Source organism: Eublepharis macularius, chromosome 8 (assembly GCF_028583425.1).
Source record: "Eublepharis macularius isolate TG4126 chromosome 8, MPM_Emac_v1.0, whole genome shotgun sequence".
In the NCBI taxonomy this organism is placed as follows: Eukaryota; Metazoa; Chordata; class Lepidosauria; order Squamata; family Eublepharidae; genus Eublepharis; species Eublepharis macularius.
In genome coordinates, this window is record NC_072797.1 from 133,240,019 (window position 1) to 133,259,873 (window position 19,855).

Sequence of the window (19,855 nt, forward strand, 5' to 3'; positions counted from 1 at the left end):
CTTATATTTTAGTCTACATTAACTGGAATTAACGTGCGGATTGTACTTTCGCTGTCAAAAGAAGCTCTGTGTACTTGGTATGCATCTACAAGAACCGCACTTTATCACTACAGTGGGTATAACATTTGCTCCCTCAATCGAAATGAGAGTTTTGCTGCACTTGGAAAGGGACAGGGAGCTTTTGTACCCTAAGACACATCATAAACTACCTTTTGTTAATCAGCACATATAAACAAACAAGTGCATGTTATTGAAACTAACCCAAGCAGCTAAAATAAACATAATTTTAACAGTATGGTTCTGTTAAGGAATAATGAAGACCTCGTTGTGGCTAAAGAGTCTCCAAGACTCTGGCAGCTGGCTGTTCCAACAGCTACTGCAGCCACCGATAGCATTTTCCCTTCCAGTTCTGTCTCTGCTGTTCTTCTTTGCAGCTGCAACCAGCAGACAGGCAATGCCAAAGAGTAAACAGGTGTACACTGGCAACACTGCACCGAGAAAGCGGGAAGAGAGCTCTCTATGGCTGGCTGCAGCAGCTGTCAGAACTATGAGTGACTCGGGAGGCTTCTCATTGATTTCGTGCATGACTTCCTGTACCACCTGACAATATATCCAAAGGAAAACAGTTGCCAGAAGAATCAAGCCAAAATACCTTTTCCCCATATTTTTATTAACCATTTATTGATTAATCAGCTAGCTGTAGATTTGCTGATCAATAAGACTATTACAAACGGAACGACTGCATTATTTTGTGATGGATGAATAAATACACTATACTAGTACCCTGCCAAGGTAACTTTTACTGCTTCCCCACTACTGAGCCAAACTATACTAGCTTTATGGTCATTGCAATACTGGAAAAAAGAAAAATCAATAAACAGGAATGGCATATTTCATTGGGTGAAAAATACTGTACGGAGAGGGCAACGTTGGGTCCTGCTGTACGGCTGAATATGAAGCAAGAAAGACCCAGGGAGAGAGAGAGCAACAACAATAACCGAATAATTTAAGAGTTAATTCAGAGAGCTGTTATAAAAATGGACCAGAAGTAATACAGGATACACACACTAAAACCCCACAGGGAAATACTCACATGGAAAATAAGCTATCTGGAAATCAACAACACAACTGCCTCACTTGATTCCTACCACTTCATTAATACCTGATGTCCTACTGGTAGGGCATCCAGATGCCCGGCAGTGGCGGGCAAACTCCCAGGGGTTTGCAACCTTGCCCACCGATCTACCAGCAATTGGCAGGAGGTGGCAAGCCCTCCCAGAAGTCGCCCACCACTGGCCGGCACCCCAGGAAATGTGTGGCAGACACGCTCCCAGGAGGTGCGACGTCACTCCCAGGAGTGATGTCGTTGCACCAGCCATGGGAGTGCTCCCACGCCTCATTTGGGGCTGATTTTGGCTGCAAACGGGCCGAATTGGCCCTGCATGTTGCACGAGAGTGCTCCTGTAGCCAGCGTGACAGTGACACTTCTGGGAGAACAGAGACCATGCCAGTGGCACAAGGTAAGTGCCAGCCCCCCCCCCCACCGGGAGGGTATAGAGACCTGGCAACCCTGCCTACAGGTCAAACTCACCTCTGCCTTCGGGTGAGGGATCAGCTCCCCCCAAAGCAACCTCACTGCCACACACAGGCTCAAGGAGTTCATCTTGTTCATCTTCCCTTCTTGTGCAGGGTCTTATATGCTTTCTCCAAAGGGTCTTATATGCTTTCTTCCCCCTCAACTGAAATGGGTTCCTGCTTTTCCCTCTGTTTTCCCCAGTCCAATCCAGAGGCTTGGAGGGTGCCTGGGCAATGCCGGCCTGCAAGACAACTGGTAGCAAGGCCTGAGGCCTGTGCGCAAGGGAAACACTGTCTTGAGGCCTACAGGCAGCTCCACTCCCTAGGCAGCTTCAAGCCTAGGATCATCAAGACAGGGTATGAGATACACACACAGGCAAACAACCCAAGATAGACAGTGATCCCATTTCAAGAAGGAACATGTCTAAGAGAGAAATAGAGCTTCCAACCACAGCCCTCAGAACCAGCCGCCAGATCCAGCTAAGCTGTTAAGCAGAACTCCTAGACCCATTCAGCGAATTCCCTGAGAAACACCAGCCACACACACCCAATGAAGAGCAGCTGGGTGGTCACTAGGAGTTCTCTTTGAATTATGACTGATCTCCAGGCTACAGAGATCAGTTTCCCTGGAGAAAATGGCATCTTTGGAGGGCCCTAAGGCACCACACCTCTGCTGGGCTCCCTCCATCCCCTTTCCAAACTCTGCCCGCCCCAGGCTTCTGCCCTCAGATCTCCAGGAATTTTCCAATCTGGAGCTGTCTCCAACTCCTCTCCTGTAATTTTCCCTATAAAAATGTGCAATTTCTTCTTCATGACATCTGAAGAAGAGCTGAAAACTCAAGCTGGAATAAACGTTTTAAAGGTGCCCCAGACTTCTGATTTATTTTGATACAACAGCCTAACAGGGTGACCCCTCTAGGATCTTCAGACATGATCTGGCTTATAAGAGCTCATTCTGAGTCAGATCCCCATTAGAGGAAAAGACCAGCCTTTCAACTGTCTAAAGTCCTCCAGTTTAGGCCCAGCCAAACGGATTCCTCACTCTTTGTTCTTGTAACCTGAGAACGCCTGTTCTCATGATCCCATGTGACAAGCCTGCACCTGCAAATATTTTGTTTTGCTCTGTCCTCCCTTGCCAAGGGCTGGACAGCCAGCCAGATTGGTTCCCTGACTAGAGAACAGGCTTCTCCACAAACCAAGTCTGAGCTCAAAAAGAGCCAGTTTGGTATAGTGGTTAAGAGCGGCAGGACTCTAATCTGGAGAGTCAGGTTGGATTCCCCACTCCTCCGCTTGAAGCCAGCTTGGTTACCTTGGGTCAGTCACAGCTCTTTCAGAGCTTTCTCAGTCCCACCCACCTCACAGGGTGATTGTCGTGAGGATAATAATAACACACTTTGTAAACCGCTCTGAGTGGGCGTTAAGTTGTCCTGAAGGGTGGTATATAAATCGAATGTTATTATTACACAATTCACATCAGTATGGTATGGGTGGAGCCAGCAGGGATGTAGCATTCAGAGCATAAAACTAGGATCTGCGAGACCCGGGTGTGCCGTGAACCTTGTGGTTGACCTTGGGCAAGACATTCTCTCTCAGCTAGGGTTGCCAGGTGTCAGACTTGTGGCTAGATAACGTTCTTACTCCAGACTACCTTCTGCAATTAGACAACAGTCCATTGTTTCCAAAAGGTTTTTACTGAAGAATTAGTTCATTATAGTCCACTAGCCTGAACACAAGGTCCAGGATGGTACATGTGCATTGTTACCAATGAAAGGCAAAGCATGAGGAACAGAGTAACAGATCGCAGCAGGCCCAACCTCCCCCCACAGTTCTCAAAACATTCCCTTTGAAGCCAAAAGCGCGGAAACTTCCCAAGGCCGGTTCTTGGTGGAACGTTGGTAGCCAAAACAATCCTTTTCTGTGAGATAGCTGCCTGGGAACCTTGGCACCTGGAAGAGAACACTTAAACACTGAAAGGATTAAAAAATGGAGTCGGTTAAGCAAAGGCACACAAGAAGGAAGTCTGGTCCTGACATTCTGCCCCCTCTAAGATGCTCCCCCCCCCCAGGTTTCTGTGGGTAGCGGGAGTGGAATGCCTTAACTAATCTAGGGGCATGAACATGTACAGAGTTCACCCATTCATCAAACCCAGAGTCAAAGTCCTTCCACCTAATGAGATAAAACAACTGATTTCTTTGTATTTTAGAGTCCAGTATTTGTTGAACTTCATAGTGGGTTTGATCATCGATCAGAGTGGGGATTGGAGGTGCACGGGTGTGCCATTGATCAGCAGGAGGGGCTTTCTTCAACAAACTTACATGGAAGGTATCATGTACATGACGAAGATTCTTTGGCAGATTTAGAGCAACAGTCACTTTGTTGATTATTTTGCGAACAGGAAACGGTCCTAAAAATTTTAATGCTAGCTTGCGGCTGGTTTGGGTTGTCTTCAAATTCTTGGTGGACAGGTAGACCAGATCGCCCGGCTGTAATTCCCATTCTGCCGCGCGGTGGCGGTCAGCGTATTTTTTGTAATCCTGTTTGGCTTTGATGAGATGTTTCTTAATCTGCGTCCATTGTTGAGCTGCTTCCCCCCACCATTCGGTGACGTCTTTGGAGGCTGCAGTAGGGGGAGGAAGCGCCTCGAACGGGAAGGGCTTGAAGTGGAAGCCATAGACGATTTTGAAGGGAGTTTCTCCCGTAGAAGCGTGTACGCTGTTATTATACGAGAATTCTGCCAAGGGGAGCAAATCAAACCAATTGTCCTGTTGAAAATTAATATAACAGCGTAGAAATTGTTCTAATATCTGATTTGTTTTTTCCGACTGTCCGTCTGTTTCTGGGTGATGGCTTGAACTCAGACCTTGTTCAATACCCAGAAGTTGTAAAAGCTCCCGCCAGAAGTTGGCAACGAACTGTCCGCCGCGATCCGAGATCACCTTGGATGGAAAAGAATGTATTTTTACAATGTTTTTTATAAAGATGTCAGCTAGCTTTCTAGCCGAAGGAATTGTAGTACAGGGTATAAAATGGGCTTGTTTGGAGAATAAATCGACCACGACTAAGATACAATTGTGTCCCTTGGAGGGGGGCAAGTCTGTGATAAAATCCATGGAAATTATTTCCCACGGTCGGCTTGGCGTTTCTAGGGGTTGCAGGAGTCCCGGAGGTTTTCCTTTTCGGGATTTGGCGCTGAGACAGATGGGGCAAGACGCTACATATTGTGAAATGTCCTTGCGCATGCCCGGCCACCAAAATTGGCGTTGTACCAAGTGAAGTGTTTTTAAGTACCCATAATGTCCCGCTGTGGGAGCATCGTGACAGCGTTGTAACACTTCTTTCCTTAAGCTTTTGGGTACATAGAAGCGATCTCCCCAGAGCCATTCCCCCTGATTGGATTGTTGCAGTTTGTCTTTGGGCACATCGTCCCCCTCCTTTTCCACTTCAGCTTTTAATTTTTCTCTCCAACCCTGGTCGGGTTGGGGAAAGCGGGTAGTGCTGCTGCGTGTTGTCACCACGCCCCCTAATTGCGTAGGTGAGAAGACCGTGTCTATTGTCTCCTCCCTTTTGCTTTTGTGTTGGGGCATGCGTGATAGAGCGTCCGCCAAGAAGTTGGTTTTCCCAGGGAGGAAGTTCAATGTGAAATCAAATTTAGAGAAAAACTCCGCCCATCTCAGTTGTTTGGCGTTTAGCCTGCGAGGGCTGCGCAGGGCTTCTAAATTTTTATGATCCGTCCAGACTTCGAACGGATGGCGGGCTCCTTCTAACCAATGTCTCCAGGTAGTGAGAGCCGCTTTTACAGCAAAGGCTTCTTTTTCCCATACATTCCAATTCCTTTCCGATTCTGAAAATTTTCTGGAAAGGAAGGCGCAGGGTTTGAGCTTTTCATCCGTCCCCCGCTGTAGCAGTACACCCCCAATTGCCGTGTCGCTGGCATCGACCTGCACTATGAACGGGCGACTGTTGTCGGGGTGTTGTAGAACGGGTTCTGATACAAACTGTGTTTTAAGGTGATCGAACGCCGTTTGGCATTCCGCCGTCCAAGCCAGTTTTGCACTTGGTTTTTTGGCTTGGTCCCCCTTATCTTTGGTTTTCAACAGTTCAGTTAGGGGGAGTGTGATTTGGGCGAAATTTGCAATGAACTCTCTATAGAAGTTGGCAAAGCCCAAGAAGGATTGTAATTCTTTGCGGGTTGTGGGGGTTTGCCAATTTAGTACTGCTTGTATTTTACTTGGATCCATTTTCAAACCCTCCTTAGAAATACAATAGCCCAAGTAAGTGAGTTCCGTTTTGTGAAATTCACATTTGGAGAGTTTAATAGGTAACTGGTTATCCATGAGGGTGGTTAAGACTCTCTTTACCAGATCTACGTGTTCCTCTTCAGTTTCTGAATAAATTAACACATCATCCAGATACACCACTACACCTTTATAGAGGAATTCATGTAGAACCTCATTAATCATGGACATGAAAACTGAGGGGGCTCCGGCCAGGCCAAAAGGCATAACTAAGTATTCATATTGGCCGAGTGATGTGTTGAAGGCTGTTTTCCATTCATCCCCCTCTCGAATACGAACGTGAAAGTAAGCATCTTTCAAATCTAATTTCGTAAAGATCTTACCTTGAGCCACGACGTTGAGTAGATCTCTTATGAGCGGAATAGGGTAGGCGTTGCTGGAAGAGACCGCATTAAGACCTCGAAAGTCCGTGCATAATCTCAAGCCCCCATCTTTCTTTTTTACAAAAAGTACTGGCGCTGCATGGGGACTGTTAGCTGGCCGAATAAATCCTCTTTGAAGGTTGAGGTCGATGAATTTGCGGAGCTCCTCTCTTTCGTTGGGACTCATAGGATATAGGCGGCCTTTGGGCAGCGAGGCGCCCGGTAAAATTTCCACAGCACAGTCTGTCCTCCTGTGAGGAGGTAACGAGTTGGCTTCTTCTTCTGTGAAGGCTTGGGTGTACGCCCTGTATTGTTTGGGTATTAGGTTGATTTCTTCCTGGGAGAGGAGAGCTGGTTCGGTTGTGGTCGGATCTTTTCCCCAATTTTGATCCCACCGATGACTTTTGCATGACTCATGGGTAAATGTGATGCTTCCCTCTGCCCAGTTAATGTAGGGGTTATGGTCGCATAACCACCGGCTCCCCAGAATCAAGGGGTACTTTGCTGTGGCACTAATAACGAAAGATCTTTTTTCCCAATGTTGTCCCATGCCTGTGATGATTGGCATGGTTTCTGTAGTCACTGGATTCATGTTAGTGCCATCCATTTGCTCGAAAATGACCAGTATGTCTAAGTCTTTGACAGGGAGTACTAGTCCGTGTACCAAGGCTGGTGCAATAATGTCTCTAGAGCAGCCCGAATCAATGAGGGCTTGTACCCGGATGTGCATCTTTCTGTCAGCATTCACTAAAGTCACTGGTATGAAGAGTATGGACCCATACGGTCGGTTCGGAACCGGAACTGACTGAGGTTTGATCTGCCGTTTGGGTCCTTTCACGACAGATCCATTTCGTTTCCCGAGGAGGGGCTTTCTGGATTCTCCCCTCCCGCCATCGCCGTTGGATCATATTCCATAACTTCTTCCAGTTCTAGCCCCCTCTCAGGGGGATTTCTTCTCGGCGCTCCCCTACCTCTTGCCATTCTGGGGGCTGGGGTAGGGCGCGGTGGCGCCGGGTAGGTAGCGGGGGCTGGGTGTCTGAGTTGGAGCAGAGGTCTTTGCACAGGTCGATAAGGACATTGCGCTGCAAAATGACCACTTTGTCCACACTGCAAACACAATCCTTGTTGCCATCTAGCATCTCTCGCTCCACGAATAGCGTAGCCAGCCCCCCGGCTCCCTCGAGCAGGAGTGGAGGAGCGTCTCTGGCCCGGAGGTTGTTGGTGTTGCTCCACCAAACGAACTTCCATCAGACGGTTTTCTACTTCACAGGTCAATTGTATCCACCCCAACAGCGTAGGAGGATTATCTTGCATTAAAGCTCTGTCCAGCAATCTAGGGTTTAAACCCTGTTTAAACATGATAATCTTGGTGGATTCCTCACACCTTGGGCATTTGGCAGCGAGTTGTCGGAATTTGGCGGCATAGTCTCTAGCCGACATGTTGCCTTGCCTGATAGCCTGCAATTCTGTCCGAGCTCTGGTTTCTTCTAGGGGATCCTCATATTGAGCTCGGATTGCGTCTACCAGCCCTTGGAGGGTATCTAACTCAGGGGCCCCCACGTTATACAGTCCTACATACCAGTCAGCTGCTTTGCCTTGAAGACGTGACCCCAGATGTTCGATTTGACTAGCTTCACTTCCGAACAGATGCCCCCAACGATTAAAAAATTGCACTACTTGTACCAGAAAAAATCCCAATTTGGAAGGGTCCCCATCGAACGTAGCATCCAACTTGACCCAACCCATTGGAAGGTCTTGTCGAGGGGCCGGCGCCGGCATTGGATAGACATCGAGTGGTTCGAGGGGTTGTCGCGGGGCCGGGGCCGGCATTGGATAGACGTCTAGCGGGCCGAGGGGTCTCGGAGCTGGCGGCATCTGTGGTCTCTGTGGTAGAGGTTGTTGCGGGTGCGGTCGCGGCTGGCGCAGTGGAGGTACTCCCGGGCGCGGTTGGGGAAAAAGTCCTCTCGGTATAGGTTGCGTCGGCCGCGTTGGTGCTGGGTCCGCTGCCCCTCTCGGCCGCGGCTGATGAGGGGCCGGTCTTAATGGTTGGGGATGGAGTGGTAGCGGACGAAGCGGAGGCGTATCACCTCGCGGCCCCGAGGTTGGTCCCGCTTGCGTTGTAGGTGGAGGGGCTACCGGCTGATCAGCTTGCGTCGTGGTTGGAGGGAGGATTGGACCCCCCGGTTGTATCGGTTCCCCTCCGCCGTTGGTGGGACGGGGCTCCCCCGGTTGCGGTCCGTCACCCCCTCCACTGGTTCCGTCGTCAACTGGTCCGGCCGGCTGGTCAGGCTGGGAATCATCTGGGCATGATTCATCGGGAACGGGTCCTTCTCCGGGAACCTCTTCCTCATCCCCCGTCTCTGGTGGCTGTTGCGGCCAGGGTTGCGGCCGAGGCAGGAGCGTTTGGAGATTGGCCAGACTCTGGCTGATGTCTGGCCATCCGGCGGGCCGTTCACGACCGCCGTCCCCCGCGACTAGCACCGACAGCAAGTGGACGGCACTGGCTAAACTTTCTTCCATATTTATGAGTCTGTTTTCCAAGAGCTGTACTCTCCCCATGGTTTCCTCACCCTCAGCAGCTTCGGCCGTCTGCGAGGTGTGCCCAGTTTCAGTCCGTGGCCCCGTGGTGAGCGTTTGCTGCCAAGGCAAGGGTGCCTCGTCTCCTCGCTCCTCTTGGGACCTCGCGGCTAAAACTCCTTTCGTCAGGCCGGTGATTGCCGATATACCTGAGTCAATGGCTAACGTTCTGCTCTGCAGTTGCACCCACTGGTGCTCACTTACGTCTTGTTGCCCCGACCACGGGGTGACTTCCGCATAATCCCAACTCAAGGTGCCACGGCGGGACGCATCCCACTCCGATTGTTCGGTCGTTCTATTCCAGTAAATCCAAGATTGATCACCGGCTTGTTCAGGGATGGATTCCAAGCTACGCCGACTATCCAGCTGTAAGTGCGTGAACATCGTGCTGGCCCTCCTATCCCTGGTCTCCCTTGGTCGCGCACCCCACTGTGTCGGGGTAGGCAGCGATAGCAGTGGGAGAGCCGTGGCCCGAGGCTGCGTATCCGCCCTGCTTGGAGCAAGGGTATAAATCGTTGTAACCGAGGAGTTATCCTCCCTCGGTGCCGGTACTTGAGTGTCCGAGCCTTGAGAGCCGGGAGAGGCATACGGGTCAAACAAAGGATCCCTGACAGGGACAGCTTTGGAGTCCGTCTGATCCGGCTTAGGCATTGGAAAATGAGATTGGTAACAAAATGTCAGACTTGTGGCTAGATAACGTTCTTACTCCAGACTACCTTCTGCAATTAGACAACAGTCCATTGTTTCCAAAAGGTTTTTACTGAAGAATTAGTTCATTATAGTCCACTAGCCTGAACACAAGGTCCAGGATGGTACATGTGCATTGTTACCAATGAAAGGCAAAGCATGAGGAACAGAGTAACAGATCGCAGCAGGCCCAACCTCCCCCCACAGTTCTCAAAACATTCCCTTTGAAGCCAAAAGCGCGGAAACTTCCCAAGGCCGGTTCTTGGTGGAACGTTGGTAGCCAAAACAATCCTTTTCTGTGAGATAGCTGCCTGGGAACCTTGGCACCTGGAAGAGAACACTTAAACACTGAAAGGATTAAAAAATGGAGTCGGTTAAGCAAAGGCACACAAGAAGGAAGTCTGGTCCTGACACCAGGCAACTGGCAGGAGGGTTCTGGGTGGTGACAACGAGGGGGCCATGACGCCAGCTGTAGCACAACGTCACTTCCAGTAAAAATACAGACGTGACTAGGGCGGAGTCACGAACTGCCAGAAACTCTATGTTAACCATAGAGTTTTCAGCAATTCCTACAGCCACCCTCCATTACTTCTTGGTTTTTACCGGAAGTGATGTAGCTCCACATGTAATGCTGCTGTTATTTTAAAAAAAAAATTCTCAGACCCGCTCTCCGAACAGCAGCAGGTAATAGGAGCTGGGGGCAGGGATCCAGGGATCCCACCAGGGGAACAGGAATCCTGCTCTCAGCCCAGCCAGCCTCACAGGGTTGTCCTTGTGAGGATAAAACGGGAATGGAGAACCATGCGTGCCATTATTTAATTCAGCATTTTCTTCTACTGGGGTCTGAAAGCATCTTAAGAAGAAACATACAAAAATGTAATTTAAACAACTGACCCAAACCCCCACAATGCAACCAACATCCTGTGCTGGCATGCACTTGTGCAACTCACACACCACCACAGACTAACAGCCAAGGGCTGCTTGGGACTTTTATTCTTCAGCTGGCACCCAAAGGCCATTGCTGGCAGGCAGGGCTTTTTTCCTGGGAAAAGAGGTGGTGGAACTCTGTGGGTTGCCCGTGGAGAAAATGGTCACATGGCTGGTGGCCCCGCCCCCTGATCTCCAGACAGAGGGGAGTGGAGATTGGCCTCCGTGCCGCTTGGCAGCACAGAGGGCAATCTCAACTCCCCTCTGTCTGGAGATCAGGGGGCGGGGCCACCAGCCATGTGACCATTTTCAAGAGGTTCCGGAACTCCATTCCCCCGCGTTCCTGCTGAAAAAAAGCCCTGCTGGCAGCCATGCTGAGGTTTAAAGAGCTGTCACAGGGGAGGGGTAAGATGCTCAGTCCAGAGCTCTCTCAGCAGGCACAGATGTCTCCAAGACTGCTCGCCTGCTCGGAGGAAGAGCGGGATAAAAATGTACCAGATAAGACAGAGCAATCAAGTGATTATCCATTTTACCCCTCCTCCTGTAGCATTATGGGAACGCATTCGAGTGATCTACTGAAAGCACCCATTTGCCTTGCAGCGACACACTTCAGGTTCTGCTTATCACAATGAGTGCTCCGATTTGACTGTAGAAATAACGTCGACAGAAGCCTCAAAGCAGCTCTCGCCATTGTTCAGGGATGATATTAAGCCAGCAGCTATGTAGGAGGGAAAGCTCTGAACTGCAGCCTTGAAAAAAAAAGTTCAGTGGATTATGCTTTAGGTTTAGAAGTCCCATAATCATTTGTCATAGAGCAGTTAACTGTAACTAGAAAATTGAAAGATTTATGGAACCTGGCTTCCCAGCTGATTTCCTAACTATACAGCAACCTTGTAATTTAACACACTGCTGGTCACCCGCGACAAATCACAATCACCTCCCAGCCACTCGGCACATCCTCTGCCGCAAGGGATGGAGCCACATGTTCCTCCTCGCTCCTTGCTGGAGAGAGCGACGGGCTTGAGCAGGAAGTTTTGGACTCCTGGATCGGGCAACTAAATGGAACCTTCATGTTCAGAAGCAGAATACCTCAGATGCTGGCAACTGAGGAACAAATAGGTTCCTAGAAGCATATGGCGGGCTACTGGATGTCCGACCTTACTCCAAAACACCTAGGCTACATATGGCAGCTTTAGATTCAACAGAACAGGCTGTACACCTGTTGCTGCTCGGCCGCTTTCTGAAAGAGGCCTGACACAGTGGGGGGAAGCATGTTTTAGTAATTCTTGAGGAAGGTATTTGCAAGGCTGTACACGATGTCACAATCACCTGTGGCCTGCCACAGCACAGCTCTCTGTGGAGACTGACAAGACCGTTAGAAAAGCACACACTCGCCTTTAAATTACAGTTTTCTTTTAAGACAGGGCTAAGGACGCCACCCTTTTTCAGCTATGGAATTCTAATGCACTGTGAACCCCAGTGAGTGTATACGTTTATTACACATGGGTTTTCCCTCCATCTCTCTAAATAGATACCAGTTTGGTGTAGTGGTTAAGAGTGGCAGGACTCTAATCTGGAGAACCGGGTTTGATTCCCCACTCCTCCGCCTGAAGCCAGATTCTCGGAACTCTCAGTCACAGCTCTTTCAGACCTCTCTCAGCCCCACCCACTTCACAGGGTGATTGTCGTGAGGATAATAATAACACACGTTGTAAACCGCTCTGAGTGGGCGTTAAGTTGTCCTGAAGGGCAGTATATGAATTGAAGATTGTTGCTGTTGTTATATTCAACATGTCATTATACTCTCTAGCAGGGCTTTTTTTCTGGGAAAAGAGGTGGTGGAACTCAGTGGGTTGCCCTCAGAGAAAATGGTCACATGGCTGGTGGCTCCGCCCCCTGATCTCCAGACAGAGGGGAATTGAGATGGCCCTCCGCTGAGCAGCGCGGAGGGCCATCTCAACTCCCCTCTGTCTGGAGATCAGGGGGCGGGGCCACCAGCCATGTGACCATTTTCAAGAGGTTCCGGAACTCCGTTCCACTGCGTTCCAGCTGAAAAAAAGCCCTGCTCTCTAGAATAACCAATAAGCACTTCCCAAGATGGGATGGATGCTTAATTCTCAATGGCGGAGAGCAGGTTGAGCTGGTATCTTAACACAGGCTTCCCTTTTCTTACTCCCATGTAGGGGAATAGCAGTCATTCACTCCTCAGAGGAAAAAACAAAGCATTGCAAATGGGGAACACGGAGGGCAAAACCTGGCACTTCCTCCTAAGCCTCGCCTGGCCCACGTGGAAGGGGATGGGGTTCCATGTGCCTTCATCAAGACCCAAAGGGGTGTGTTGCTGTCCCGAGAGCAGTTAGAGCTGCCTCATTCCATATCAGGACCTTTGGTCAGCGACCACAATTAGTCTTTCCTACTCTGACTGGCAGCGGTCCTCCAGGATTTTCCCCACTGACTGCTACTTGGTCATTTTAACTGTGAGGGGTTGAACGTGGGACCTCCTGCGTGCAAAGCAGATGCTTCAGCCCCGAGCAACAGTCCATTCCTCCAGTTCTTTCCCATCGCCAGCTACCTGATCCTTTTAACTGGAGATGCAAGGGATTGAACTTGCCACCCTCCTGCAGGGAAAGCAAACGCTTTACCGCCGAGCCATGAACCCTGTCTGTGCCTAACATGCCACCCATCAAACAATAACCCTGGACAGTCCTAATGGCTACTCAGGCTCACGCACTTCGTCTCTCGCCCCAGCCCTGCCCACCCCATAATGGGCAGAAAATAACAATTGCACCTGGATCTCACATAACCTCGAATACAGAACCCGCAAGGGTCAGCGAAACTCTTCCACAATCAACCTAAACATAAGATATCTCTTGATCTGCTGCCAATTATAAATTTCCCTTCTTCCACTTTCCCAAATATAATCCAAGGCACCAACCACAGTGATACAGAGAAATATGAGTTTTATTGTCTGGTGTGGGGCCTGGTGTGTACTGAGCTGTCTATCCTTACGCCTAAATACTTTAATGCTAAATTGTTTACAGAACAAAATGAATCAAAAGATAAAAAAGGTTATTACAAACAGTTCACTTAGACGTCATCTAACAGATAATGATGGCAGCATTACTTTGAGTGGCAAAATACAATCAAAATACTTAATACAAATAAGAATCCTTTCTGGCTCCTTGTGGTAAGGCTGGAACATAAACAATTTGCAATATGAAGTGTCCAAGGCTGAACGTGGAACCCTTATTCTAGATAAAAATTGCTTATAGTTATGTATTTACAAAGTTGTGCAGTGTCTTACCGACCCGCAGCATAACAAGAGGCTTCTTAGGTGTTTTCCATAACTTTCACATGCCAGGCAAAGTTTCTTGCTCACAAAACTAAAATGGTAGGGGTCTTTATTAAAAAATTCTCTAACATCCCTCAATAAAGCTTCTGTACTGAAGAAAAACAGGGAAGGGACAAGGCCACAACCTGTTTCCCATGCAGGAAGCAGCATGTCCACAGGCCCCAAGTAACCAGAGCCCAACCTGTTCTGCATGTCTTCGGCTATCTCAAAGCACACACCACAAGCCGCGGGCCACTTGAACACACACGAAGCTGCCTTATGGAAAACCAGACCATCAGTCTATCAAGGGCAATATTGTCCATTCAGACCGGCAGCAGCTTTCCAAGGTCTCAGGCAATGCTCTTTCCCATCACCTGGTGCTGGGTCCTTTCAACCAGAGATCCCGGGGACTGAACCTGGGACCTTCTGAAAGCAAAGCAGAGGCTCTCTGCTGAGCCACAGCCCCTCCCACAGCCAACTTGCTCAACACAGAATAATTCTTCGATATAACTCTTGGTGTTTAGGAGCATTTCCAGAAGCACATTTACATATCTGCTAATGAACTTACTTGGAAATATCTTTGCTGTCTTGTTGCCATGGAAATACCACATTTCCAATGGCTGCCCGGTAACTGTACACCCCCAAGAGTCCAAGTGCCATCGCTATTTTTGAAACCAGAGAACATTTCCGTTGAACAAGAATGAAGATCAGGACCAAGGATACGGATGCCAGAAGGGATAGCTCAGCTTTGTGCTCAGAACTGGAGAGAAAATAATCGCTTCAATTAAATGCATGCAACAAAATGCAAAGGTCTGCAAATTCTCATTTGACTGGATTTGCAACTGGTTGGTAAGGCTTCTCAGAAAGGTTACTTGGGATGGTGTGATGGAGTCGAGAGTTTCCATGCCAGCCCCCAGACTTGAAAAGGGAACCCTCACAGTCCATCATAGGGGAGCCGTTCAACTGGAATTGCTTGTGAAGCGACATCAGGTATTTTACCATGCTATACTGGAAGGAATCCAACAATTGACCAGGCTACCATTTTGGTATGTTTATAATGGGAGAAAGTTTTATTTTACATACTGGAAGTATCAGAATTATTGCAAGCATGGAAGTATTTGCTCCACTTTCATTGAAGTCCTGTCAGATTTCTTCCAGCACTTCATCCAGGACATGTTAAACCCCTGCCAGCACTTTCTGTTTCCAGGGGGCACCTGTCTCCAGGAGGCTTGAAGTTCCCATCATGGAACCACAGCCTGTTATATTGGAATCTGGGGCATCTCCTAGGCACAACATCGTGCATAGAAACTGCCCATTGCCAACTCAGTGCACTGTCTGAACATCCCCAATCATGCACTGCCATCTTTGCACTGCAGATGAAGATCAGCAGTGACGCTGCTAACCATTTTCCAGACAAGCTCATCTACCATTCCTGATCTTCTCACCGGGGGAACCTTTGGAGAAGTCTCGGTCTTTTGATCCTCTCCACAACCAGCAGTAACAAGATATGCAAAACAGCAACAATTGGGGATTATGCAAGAGGAGGAGACTCTTGGAAGTGTGCTTAATTCAAGCTGGTTCATCATTCAGCTTTCTTCTTTCTAATTACACCCATCTGCTGTATGGTATGGCAGCTGAACGCTCCACATCTTCCCCTCCCACTGCCAATCCCACAGTCCCAACCAGACAGTATAACTGGAGGGTTTATCACATCTCTGGTGGGCTTCCATACATGACCAGAATATTGTGTTCAGCGTGGTTGGTTTCAGGTGAGTAGCCATGTCGGTTTGCAGTAGAACAGCAAGATTTGAGTACCATAGCACCTTAAAGACCAACAAGACTTCCAAGGTATAAGCTTTCGAGAGTCAAAGAGCAGTTATGAGTCCCTTTCAAGAAAGCAACAAGGAGTTCCATGGCTGACGGAAAGAGTTTCGTGGCTAAGGAACATCGCCTTTATATCACACTATGCGCCACCCAACATCTGACAAAGGGAGATTTGACTCTTGAATATCTTGTTGGCCTTTAAAGATATACTGGACTCTACTGGACTTGTGTTCAACCTGGTAAGTCACAAGTGGCACAGATCAGTTTTGTAGCCTACATGCCACCAGATAAGCAAGCTTACAGTTGGAAAGTGTTCCGTGGCTAAGGAATATCACCATTCTACCACACTGTGCACCACCCATCTTGAGCATTAGGTTTCCCTTTGCCCCTCCTAACAGATGCAGAAATCAGATGAACCCTACACCTTATAAGACATAAAACAGAACTGATGAAGACTCCCAAAGAAAAGGTTTCATAAAGCTAAAGCAACTGTAGCATTAGGAAGAAGCAGTGAACCACCAAGTCCCCAGTTCAAATGTTCTTATGGCATGATCTCATTTCAGCTGTGTGTGGGGGGTGGGGGGACAGACATGAACAAGCAAGCCCCGTCCCACCAATCATTGGTAGCTGGGAGATAACGAGAACAATGAGGCCACACAATCATCTAGCTGATACCTGGGGTCCCCCTCCCTTCTAAAGAAGAACCCTACCGCAATGGCTGAGTTATTGAAATGAAACCAATGCACACTTCAATCACTGGGAAAAGGGCTGCTGAGATGTTTTCCCTCGCAGCAGAATTACTGAGGGCTGTTGCTGTCAAGATTACTAAGAATTCTTTGAACAATCCAGCACATTACATAAAAACACAAGTATTACAGCCTAGTAAGTCCACATAAGCTACTAGTCCACAAGTGCTGCAGACTACTTTCATGCCCACACATACCAGAAATAACTATTCTATGGTCCAAAAGGTAGAAGGGACCTGCTGGTGACCTGGAGGAACTGCTACCACTGGCTGCAGAGATGGCTATTTAGAGGCTTTGAATGATGATTATTCATTATAGAGCAATTCAAACACATACCTTGTCAACCAGTGTCCAAAATCTGGCCTATGAGCCCACTGAACTCCGGTCTGATTTAAGGAGCGGAGCAACCGGCAACAGATCAGGATGACCCAGGGAGTTGCCAATGCCATCCACTTCTCGGAGCCTCCTGCACTTTCGGACAGGGGGAACCTGGTCTTTTTCAAATCATCCTGCAGTAACTCCACGTCCTTCATGGGATGGGAGGATGTTCCCCGGACCTCTGCAGGACTCATTTGGGCTGTAGAAGGCAGTTGAAGGTCATGCTCTTTTGCTAGGAAATAGTGCCTGCAGATGTCCTGGCACAGTGCGAGGCAAAGAGTATTGATGAGGAAGTACCACGTCTGGTGTTCCTCTTCGATAAAGCTGCTTGCCCCCAGACTCGTCACGTGGCCAATGGTCCCTGCCAGGATGAGCACATCTAATTCAGACCAGCTGGAAGTGGAGGCAGCTGGATTCTGTGAAAAGAGGGGGGGGGAATATGTTGGCGATATAATTTGGTAGAATCCAACATATCATTAGACCAGTCAGTGTATAAAATTGCTTACAGTTGCTTCTTCAATGACAACTGTATTTTCGTTATATTCTACGTAATTCCTCCACACTCCTCGCCTGAAACAAGGTTAATTTCAGCGTAATTCAGAGTTACTGTCAACACTCTGCTAACTGTGCCACTGAAAGAATGGTGCTTTCTCCTTCGGGGGCTTGCGTACACAGCTTCTCTCCCTGAATAATCAGCCTAAAATTTAAAGTTCAGATTGTCTCTAGGCTCACGACAGAGATCGAAGCAGCTCGTGCAGAACTAAAAATAGAAATCTGTTAGCATTCAGGAAATTCAAAAAAGAGGCAAGTGGAGAGCTGTTTTTCTCCTCTCCTTAAGTCTCCATCGCTTCAATGAAAAGGACAAAAAAGAAGCTACCTTCATGAGGATTAACAGCCACTGAAAGCAGAATACAATATTCCAGCATTACCTTCTGTATACAGAAACAATGGGCTTATTTCATAGGAAGCTCCGTGCATACCTCCAAAGTGGGCACAGAAAAAGTCTGAGGGCATCTTCAATACTAGTATATTTTGGCATCAACTTTTGTAAGTCAAGGGCTTGGCTTTGCCAGATACACACTACATTCATTCGTGTGTGTGTGTGTGTGTGTGTGTGTGTGCATGTGTGTATAAAATCAAAGCAACAAACAGCACAGGGGGACAGGTTAATACACTCAGATCAGTCGGCCCGTCTTCTGTTATATAACATTACAGATCATGAAATCAGTCAAAAGAGAAAATGATCTACTCAGAGCAAGTATGAACCTCTCCCAATGGTTGATAAATTGGCATCTGGACAGTACAGACAAATCCTTTAGAAGGAATCATTACTTTTGGTACTAAGCTAACCAGCCAAGGTCCATACTGAGCTCCTCTGACAGCATCAAATCTGGTCAAATATAGAAGAGGAGGGGGGAGAAGGGGAGGAGAGAGAAGATGCAGTTGGGGGGGAAGAGAGAGGGATGTAACCAAAACATTCCTTTACTAGCAAAGGAATGTTTTGGTTGCACCCTCCCCTTTCCCCCCCTAATTGCCTCTTCTCTCTCCTCCCCTTCTCTCCCTCCTCTTCTATATTTGACCAGTCTCTGTATCATGCATCTGACGAAGAGACCTTGATTCTCGAAAGCTTATGCTACAATAAAATTGGTTAGTCTTAAAGGTGCTGCTGGACTCTTTTTGATTTTGCTACCACAGACTAACACGGCTAACTCCTCTGCATCTAGCATCAAATCTGTATCTCATCAGCTAATCAATGGGACGCCAGCCAGCTAGCCCATTTCATAAGACTCAGTCAAGAGCATTAAGAGCACTTGGAAGGACCTCAACGTACACACTGACAGTAGAAGACACGGCCTTCCCTTCTAAGGTGCTGCTCTGGGCGGCTGTGTCCTTACACAAGTTCTGCGAACATTGGGTACTGAGCTAAGTCCAAAACTGCCCACCTGACCAGAGACAGCAAGAAATTGTCTTAACCACTGACACACTCCGGACTTGTCCTCCTCTATTAGCACAAGAAAGTATCTGGGGCATCCTAGGATACTGAATGAAGAAGGAGTCCATGCCAACTCTGTAGACCCTGACCCTGCCTCCCCGGATATGATTAAATCTACTTGCAATCCAATAAACAACAGAAGAATATTGGTAAGGAGTGATCGTTTGTGAAAGCTATAGTGAGACAGTTATGACCTCATAGCGACTGGGGCCTTAAGAACTAGGATCCCTAAAGAGGCTATAGAATAAGAAGAGCAGAACTCTCCCTCCCTGCATTGAGCTTCCTCAGTGCAGATCAGAGAGTCCGTGGGGTACAGTGGTTAAGAACGTCAAACCAGAATCTGACAAATTTCCTCTCAGCCCAACTTCTCTGTGGGTTCTTAGATACAGCAGTACAGAATTGGAAGTAGAGCCTGCTTGGAGGTGTAGTATCGTGCAACAAGAAACAGAAGAGAATCGGCCTGGGCCCACACTGACTGAATGAGGCAGCAGTTGTTATTCCTGTGTAAGATCTACAACAAAGCCTGTTTGGAAATTAAATTGTGCTCAGTTGCTCGATACTGCATTTTTTCAGGGGACTGTTCTACAGTTTAAATTGGGGAACAGAGAAGTACATATCCCATCCAAGTGTGAGATTTAAAAATGTATAGATTAAAGGTGCGAGGGTTCTTTAAAAAAGTTAATACAACTGGTTTGATTTAAATACAGTATTATTCCAAGACAAAGCCACTGGAATGCGAGAATTAAGAGATTCGATTTGAACTGATTACACCCATAAACTTTTCAGACTTGGTTCTTGCACTCTTTTACAGAACCGAGTCCAATTCCTCTCTTCTGAAGGACATGCAAGTATTGGTGGGAATTGAACTGTCACCTTCTGTTAGGATGATAACTTCTCTGGTCAGTCCGTGATTGCTGGAAAAACCTTCTTTACCAGAAATCAGCTTCAAATGATTTGAATTCTACAGCTCTCTGAAGTCGGTAAGAACAACTTTATTCACCAGTTAAGAATTTTGGATCCGTTTTGACTGAAAACTCATAATTAAGAGGACATTAAGAATGTAACGATTTTTTTTCTAGGTTACTTTCTCCAATTAAACCAAATCCCTTCCCTTCTCAAGAATCCCCCCTACCCCACTTTATAATGAATGCCTTGCCATT

The 19,855-nt window shown here is 47.9% G+C and overlaps 1 protein-coding gene across 2 annotated transcripts in view; it reads right to left on the reverse strand.

Annotated features, from left to right (window-relative positions):
• The window catches only part of PIGG (phosphatidylinositol glycan anchor biosynthesis class G), a 95,923-nt gene that overhangs the window by 25,571 nt on the left and 50,497 nt on the right, over positions 1-19,855 (reverse strand). For both annotated transcript variants that reach the window (XM_054986294.1, XM_054986292.1), the window contains 2 exons: positions 16,661-17,118; positions 14,323-14,514 (listed from right to left, as the gene is read on the reverse strand). In XM_054986294.1, the coding sequence (XP_054842269.1) occupies positions 14,323-14,514; positions 16,661-17,118 (650 nt within the window). The remainder of the gene's footprint in view (positions 1-14,322; positions 14,515-16,660; positions 17,119-19,855) is intronic.